At 36.4% G+C, this 8,014-nt stretch overlaps 1 protein-coding gene and 1 long non-coding RNA gene across 6 annotated transcripts; both read left to right on the top strand.

The window, feature by feature from the left end:
• The first annotated feature begins 877 nt into the window (after positions 1-877).
• LOC111993873 (ribosomal RNA small subunit methyltransferase) lies at positions 878-2,385 on the top strand. The gene is made up of 2 exons (XM_024025698.2): positions 878-1,265; positions 1,371-2,385. The coding sequence occupies exons 1-2, from the start codon at positions 945-947 to the stop codon at positions 2,121-2,123; spliced, it is 1,074 nt and encodes a 357-aa protein (XP_023881466.1). The 5' UTR covers positions 878-944; the 3' UTR covers positions 2,124-2,385.
• Positions 2,386-4,484: 2,099 nt separating this feature from the next.
• LOC111993847 (uncharacterized) lies at positions 4,485-6,893 on the top strand. Of its 5 annotated transcripts, none has more exons than XR_002881015.2 (6): positions 4,485-4,601; positions 4,678-4,818; positions 4,904-5,049; positions 5,741-5,874; positions 6,316-6,416; positions 6,574-6,893. It is a non-coding gene; the product is annotated as an uncharacterized LOC111993847 (long non-coding RNA). The 5 variants fall into 5 exon arrangements; XR_010628426.1 differs by having other exon boundaries at positions 4,486-4,606; positions 4,688-4,818; XR_010628427.1 differs by having other exon boundaries at positions 4,487-4,601; positions 4,688-4,818; positions 6,610-6,893.
• The last annotated feature ends 1,121 nt before the right edge of the window (positions 6,894-8,014 follow it).

Genomic DNA, 8,014 nt, shown 5'->3' with positions numbered 1-8,014 from the left:
GAACTTGTTGCCATCTTTGTCAATTGATTAAGCAACCAAGTTACGGAGACCAAAGAAGGGAATTGGCCCTATCCAATTGACTAGAGCTGCCTGTTGGGCCAAAATATGGACAAGGGAATTGCCCTCCCTCTATACAAAAGAAAAAGAACAAGATTCAAAAGAATAATACTTTTTATAATGGGCATGTGTAGTAGCAAATTTCAAGTATTGTTGTTCAAAATGATATGAAAAGTGTGGTTTAAAAAGTGTTATAAAAACAAGCGTTTAAAGTATTCATAATGCAAAAAATGTATTTGGTACCATGTGTTTGGTATGTGTATGTGTTATTATTATTATTATTATTAAAAGCTGATAAGTACAATAAAAATATTATTATTATTATTATTATTATTTTATTTGAAGAGAGAGAAAGTTCTCTCATGTGATCTAATCAAGTGGGACTTATAATTTTTAAAGTATTTACAAAAGTGTCATTGAATAATGTTATTTGAAAACTAAAAGATAAGAAGAGTTCTCTAAATTCTCAAATCTTAAAATGAGTAATATAACTCAGATGCTCCTTAAAGAAATCTCCTGCCTAACGTGTTAATTTTTGTAAAAACTAAAAGATAAGAAGAGTTCTCTAAATTCTCAAATCTTAAAATGAGTAATGTAACTCAGATGCTCTTAGAGAAATCAATCCCCTGCCAAACGTGTTAATTTTTGTCACACAATGTTTAAACACCGAAACGGTTGTTTGGACTGCATTATCAAACAATATTTTTGGGACGAGGAGATTGCCCATCTTCAGAGAAATAATTAGGCCTTGAAAAGCCCAATCTAGCCCATATTGAACACCCAACCCAAACCCAATACCCCCAACCCTAAAACCCTAACCCTAATTACTGAACACCTTCTCTATCTCTCATACACACTGCGCGAGAGAGAGAGAGAGCAGCAAAGCAATGGCGGGAGGCAAAATAAGGAAAGAGAAGCCAAAAGCAAAAGGAGGAGCAGGAACAAGCGCACCGTACCAGGGAGGCATATCATTCCACAAATCCAAAGGTCAGCACATCCTGAAAAACCCTATGCTCGTCGACACCATCGTCCAAAAATCCGGCATCAAAAGCACCGATACCATCCTCGAAATCGGTCCCGGTACCGGTAACCTCACCAAGAAGCTTCTCGAAGCCGGTAAGCTAGTTATCGCCGTTGAAGTCGACCCTCGCATGGTCCTCGAGCTTCAGCGCCGCTTTCAAGGCACCCCTCACTCCTCTCGCCTCAAGGTACCTCTACCAATTTCATTCTAAAACTCTTTCTTTCTTTCTTTCATTACATATACATATATATATAGGCGTTTCAATTAGGGAAATGGCTTTTGATTTTAACAGGTGATACAAGGGGATGTACTTAAGACTGAGCTTCCCTATTTTGATATTTGTGTGGCCAACATTCCTTATCAAATTTCGTCGCCACTGACATTCAAGTTATTGAATCACCAACCCGCGTTTAGGTGCGCCATTATTATGTTCCAAAGGGAGTTTGCTATGAGATTAGTGGCTCAACCTGGCGACAAACTCTATTGTCGTCTTACGGTGAACACCCAATTACTGTCTCGAGTTTTCCATCTCCTCAAAGTCGGTAAAAACAATTTCCGGCCTCCGCCTAAGGTAGATTCGTCTGTGGTTAGAATTGAGCCTAGGAAGCCGCGAATTGAAGTCAAGCAGAAGGAGTGGGATGGGTTTTTGAGAATTTGTTTTAATAGGAAGAACAAGACCCTTGGTGCCATTTTTAGGCAGAAGAATGTTCTCTCCTTGTTGGAGAAGAACTACAAGACGTTGCAAGCGCTAAATCTTTCGGTTGGTAATAGGGATGCTGAAATGGGTTCTTTAAGGTTAGGGAATGCTAATGAGGTTGAAACCATGGAGATGGACGATGACGACGATGAGGATGGTGGAGCAGCAGATGATGAAATGGATGTGGAAGATGGTGATGCTGATGGGGAAACATCCGAGTTTAAAAACAAGGTTTTGGCCGTGTTGAAGGAGGGAAATTTTGAAGAGAAGAGGTCATCCAAGCTTAAGCTAGAGGAGTTCTTGTACCTACTCTCTCTGTTTAACAAGGCTGGCATACATTTTTCTTGATTTTAGGACTGAGCTTGTAGTTTTATTGTTTGTTTTTTTTTTTCCCTCTTCTTTCACAATTAATATCCAATTTTGTTGGTTCTCTTTTCTTGTCAACTTAAAAGAAACCTTATTCTTATTGTTCTGTATTTTGCTTGAAGTTTTGGTTGGATAGTTTAGGTTAAAGAATGCTATTGTGAATGTATTTTTTGTTGCTCTCCTGTAAATTAGCTCATGCCAATTATATATTATTATGCATCCGTACTTGTTCGAATTTCTCACATATACCTCTGGTGGAAAACATTTTTTTTTTTCCATGGAAAAAAGGATCTTTCTTATCTTTATAGATGACTTGTGAGAAAATATAATTGGATAAATCTAGGGACACAAGATTATCGCATTTTTTGCTGCTGCTTTCATGGACTGTTGTGATTGGTGCATAATAAAAATGGTGTTGACGGTATATCTAAGTGAAATGGATGTTTCTCTGGTCACAACATACTATGTCAGCAGTTGTGAAAAAAATATAATTTGTATTTTATGCCAGCCCCAGCTGGGAAAACCATCATCCACGCATGTTACATAAATCCTTATATAACCTTTGTTATATTCTCCTCTTACCTATTAAAAACTGATATATGATTCTGGAGACCTGATCAATGACTCAATGGCATCTCATTTCAGCCTATGCAGCATACAGATCAGATTGTGTGAAAGCTTTGATTAAACCAACGTAGCAAACTCGATTGAATTTCCAAAAATATCCTTATGAAATAAGGAAACAAATCTATATTTTCAATAATAAAAAAATCACAAAATAATTTTGCCAGTTTCCTTTATTTTCTCATCAACCTAACAAAATTACAATGCACAGCATAAGCAAGAGTGCATGACCTGCAACTCTGCAAGGCATTCTCAAATTTCGAAGCTTCAAACAATCATTAAAGCAGAAACCCTATTCATTTTTTCTGCTTTTTCTTCACTCTTTTTTTTTTTAGGTATAAGTATGGTTTAATCAACTTTGTAAATAAGCTTTCAAACAAAAGCCACTTCCAAAGGGTTTATAAAAATTTCACTAGTAGTGCATAGAAAAAATGAAGAAAAGATAAAATAAGAACAAAGACTTGCGGCTGAAGTTGTAAGGTGATAATACACCAGATGGGTCTCTTGCTGCCCATGCTAGGCAGTCAACTTTTGAACTCATGGAGCTCATCTTGGACTGGTTTACCATAAAGTAAGCAATCAAACATCAGTTTGCTGAGATTGTTGTACGAAACATATGCATTTTATTGTTTCTTTAGAAATTTTGCTGAGATTGATGTACGAAACATATGCATTTTATTACTGCTCTGCTGCTGTTTGCTCAGCACCCCCAGAAACTTTTGGTAATACGTGCATGTATGTATTATGTAACATATCTATTGTCCATCATAACATTTTCTGCGATATGACTCTGTGATTCTTATTGTCATAGTGCCAACTTTAGTACAACATTTAGTGGTGACAATTATTTTGAACAACTTTGCTTCGATCTTGTAGCCATTTTTGATAGGTCAGGAAGATATGTAATCACTGGTTCTGATGATTGTCTTGTCAAGATTTGGTCAATGGATACAGCATTTTGCTTGGCTAGCTGTCATGGACATGTAGTGAGTTAAGATTGTCCATGCAATAAGTGGAGCTTATAATTTGATAATAAAGCCTGCTCTACTATTTTTCCGTATATTTTTAATTTTATCTGCTCATTATATGATTAAAGGGTAACATTACTGACTTGGCTGTTAGTTCAAACAACGCTTTGGTGGCATCTGCTTCAAATGACTTTGTCATTCGAGTTGTAAGTATATCCTACCTTACATTTTAGTATGCTCCTTTCAAATTCCTTGACATTTGATAAGCTCTTTCTGGTCTATTCAGTAGCGTTTGCCAGATGGAATGCCAATTTCAGTTTTGAGGGGGGCACACTGGAGCTGTTACTGATATCGTATTTAGTCCCAGGCCAAGTGCCATTTATCAGCTTTTATCGTGAGCCCCATCTTTAGAGTTATCACTCCCTGTTGCTTCCCTTTAGTTGTGCAGTTGATTTGCTGTGATTATTTGTGAATTAAAAATACTGATTAGTTCTGTTTCCTAGTTTCAAGTATTTTCATATTTTGTTCATTCTATGCACCTCCTGACACTAAGCAAGATCTTTGGCATTAACAGTGATTTGATGGAATTCTTTTCTTTTGTTATCACATCCATGATTACAGCATTTGTAGGTTTCTTTGAAATGGGACTGCACACATCCTGTGTGTCAGTGCATTTTCCTTTTTCAATAAAATTTTTACTTGTAAAAAAAAAAAAAATGACCTACAAATTTTTATTTTTATTTTTACAAGTAATTTTTTTTTTTTACTTGTAGGTCATCGGATGATGGGACTTGTCGAATCTGGGATGCTCGGTATTCCAACCTCCAGCCAAGAGTATACATTCCGAAACCTTCAGACATTTTAAATGGTTAGGTGATTGCTTCTGCATTGTTGCTTATTAGTTAACTAATATTTCTGTGATATTCACTTCAGTAACTGTGTAGTTTACTGCAGGGAAGAGCAATGGTCTGTCAAGCAACAGACCCTCCTCAAGTAATGGTCCACAGAGCCATCAGATACTTTGTTGTGCTTACAATGCCAATAGAACTGCTTTTGTTACTGTTAGCTCTGACACTTTTGCAAGGGTGCGTTCAAACATTTACCCTTGAATTAAGTTCATATGATTCATCTACCAAATTTTAGCTTACTTGTATTGGTTACTTTGGTTAGGTATCTTGTTGGATATGTTCATCAAGAACCATGTACTTGCAGGTTTGGAGTGATTTTAAATGTACCCAAGAGGACCTGGATCAACCAGTACCTGAGTTGGATCTGTTGTCTGGCCATGAGAATGATGTCAATTATGTGTAATTCAGGTTAGTCCACCCCAGTTAGTGACTGACCTTACATTTGATTTTTACTATGTTTCATATTATCTGTGCTGCTTACTTTATGCAGTGGTTGCGCTAGGGTCAATATCAGGTTGCTTAAATTTTGAAAGGAAAAAAGAACCAAGGGGCAATATCGGGCTACTTAATTTTGAAAGGGAAATAAGATTAAAAAATGAAGGTATATTCACAGAACAGGAATTTTTGAACTTTGGAATATTCTCTGCAAAGAGTTGGCCATAGAAGATTTTGAGGTGGCATACTAATAACTCTGAAGCTAATTTTGTTTTAGCTTAAGAATTGTGCAAAGCATCTTCCATTCATGTTTTGAAGAGGTTTTCAAGCTATTTAGATTAAAATTTGGAAATTATAAGGTTTGTCAGATTGCAAAGCTTTATTTATGCCATTCTTGTTTTGAAGAGGTTTTCAAGTTATTTAGATTAAAATTTGGAAATTATAAGGTTTGTCAGATTGCAAAGCTTTATTTATGCCTTTCTATCTGCTTCATTCTGATGTTGGGATTGTATCTTGCTCCCCCCCCTCTCTCTCTTTCCCCTCTCTCTTATTTTTAGTAGATTCTGATTGTAGATATATAAATCTTCTGAAGCTTGATGACAAAGTTTTTTTTCCCCTTTAAACATTGGTTCTTATGTATCTTTTTTTCCTTTATATCCTTAAGGCAATGGGGAGAGCTGCAACATCTCTTTCAAAGCTAGCAGATACAGCTCGTGAGGAGCTCCCTAGATCTATGTCTACCATTAGGCTATCTGGCATGGAAATCAGCGACCTTACACTGGAACTAAGTGATTTAAGGTGATAGTAAGCTCCCTATTTTTTATTATCCTTTTAATTTTTTTCTTCCTTTATTTCAATTTTTGGCTGTTTTGTGGAATGCTATGGGTAAATTACCATAATTCTTTTTGCTCTGTTGCAAATGTTTATCATAAGTTATACATGGACTTCCTTCTGTAATCTGAAAGGACCTTCCTTAAATTGTTACTTGGGTCTCATAAATCGTAAACGGATCCCTTTTGTTACCTTGACCTTCTTGAGGGTTATTCAGTATCTATGTATAGTCCCGAGAAAAAAACCAGAGTCCTGTAGCACCATCTTGCTGGGTAAAACACTTCTTTGTTTCATAATTGAATAGTTTATTATGGAAATGATTGTTATACTCTATGTATTATTCTCACTTCTGCTGTTTCTTCGCTGATGCTTTGATATTAATATATGTTCATTCCATTTGGTGCTCAGCCAAGAGAAAGCTGATGGGGTCAGCAAATCTACTCAAGCTGTGCAAGCGGCAGAAGCCAGAATTCAACAAATTGGTGCAGTTGCTTGCCAGCAAACTATCTGTATGTTGGAACTGCAACTTTTCTTCTACCTCAAACAACAACACCCCCCCCCCCCCGGGGGGGGGGGGGGGGGGGTCTCTTCTCTCCCTCTCGCACTACAACTCTCCTTTCCAATTTTGTTTCTGGTTATTAATATTGTTCCCTTTCCTATATTGAGGACTGTTATGTTTGTATGATACAACAATGATTCAAGAGAGAGCGAGCCTGCCCATCATCTCTTTGCAACCTGTTGTTGCTGGAGCTGCAAAGAAGGCTTCTCATGCTTTTAGCCAGGCGACAAAGACCTTCATGAATATGTCTCAGGGGGAGTTCAGCGCATAGAATGAAGATGACAGTGGAATTGATAGAGTGGAGGTTTAAAGGTTTGCTGCTTCCCAATTAAGTGTGGCCGTGTACATATTGCAGTGAACATAGACATTAGCTTCAAATGAGTGTGATAATGCAGATGCCCAAAAAAATTTGGGCTAATTTTAGTCATTTGTCTCATATTATATTTCTTCTTTAAAACCCCAATAAATAAATAATAATAAAAATAGTCCATTTAAATAATGCCTAATATTTCTTTGCGGTTCCTCAAAAAAAAAAAGAAAAAAGAAAAAGTAATGCCTTATTTTATATCATAGTTTTGGAAAATGCTAAAGCCACAAGCTATTTTACAAACTGTTGATGTACTGAAAGATTATTGATAAGTAAAACGGTGGTGTTTTCAAATGAGAACTAGTAAAAATTTGCGACATCAATAGTTTGTGGCTATAGCATTATTCCATAGTTTTTAGCATTACAAGATAAAGAATAGAGCATGACCCTAGTAAAAAACAGCTTACAATGTTTTTCCATCTGCAAACTTGTATTATACATATTCCAGCTCAAGTGAACAACTTTCAATGCTATTATTACTGCTATATCCTATATCTGATGTCATCACAGAAATGAAAGTACCAACGTGTCAATTCCAAAAGCTTGTAACAAATCCAAGTCCGATGCTAGCATAGAAGCATAACATTTCAGGATGATCCTAGTTAGATTAATGGATGAATTCAAGATACTTTATGCAGAGAGGCTTGTTATCTAGTCAAGGATTCTACCTGTAAGGTTATTTCCCGAGAGGTCAATGGAATTAGATTGCTGCCACAGTCGAGATCTCTTTGTAATAATATTGATGTATGCTTGTGTAATAGACTATAGTCCTAAGCAAAACTACTATTATCATAGACCAAAGTACTCAGATTGCCAGACAGTTGGGAATTAGTCCAGAAATCTTGTTATGTGCAAGATCTAGGGAGTGAAGAATTGGTAGAATGCATTATTATTATTTTTTTTGATGTGAAAAAGCAACATAATTTTAATAGCAATCATAAACAGTCTGGTACATCAGAGGCAATAACAGTTTCTAAGAAACTGGGGGTTTCCTCAACCCATGCCACAAAATCACTAACAAATTGAGCATGTTAAGCTAAAATATGGGCAGGCTTGTTTCCTTCCCTCCTAGTATGTGAAAAATCAAAAGAACGAAAAGATTGAAGATGGAACAAAATGCCATTAAGAACATTAGCAACAGCAGTAGGGGCTTTGGAGGTTCCATGAAAACAGTTGTAGAC

This window comes from Quercus suber, unplaced genomic scaffold, assembly GCF_002906115.3.
Source record: "Quercus suber isolate HL8 unplaced genomic scaffold, Cork oak 2.0 scaffold_51, whole genome shotgun sequence".
In the NCBI taxonomy this organism is placed as follows: Eukaryota; Viridiplantae; Streptophyta; class Magnoliopsida; order Fagales; family Fagaceae; genus Quercus; species Quercus suber.
The sequence above is the reverse complement of the archived record's forward strand: the minus strand, read 5'-3'. Positions and strand labels throughout refer to the sequence as shown.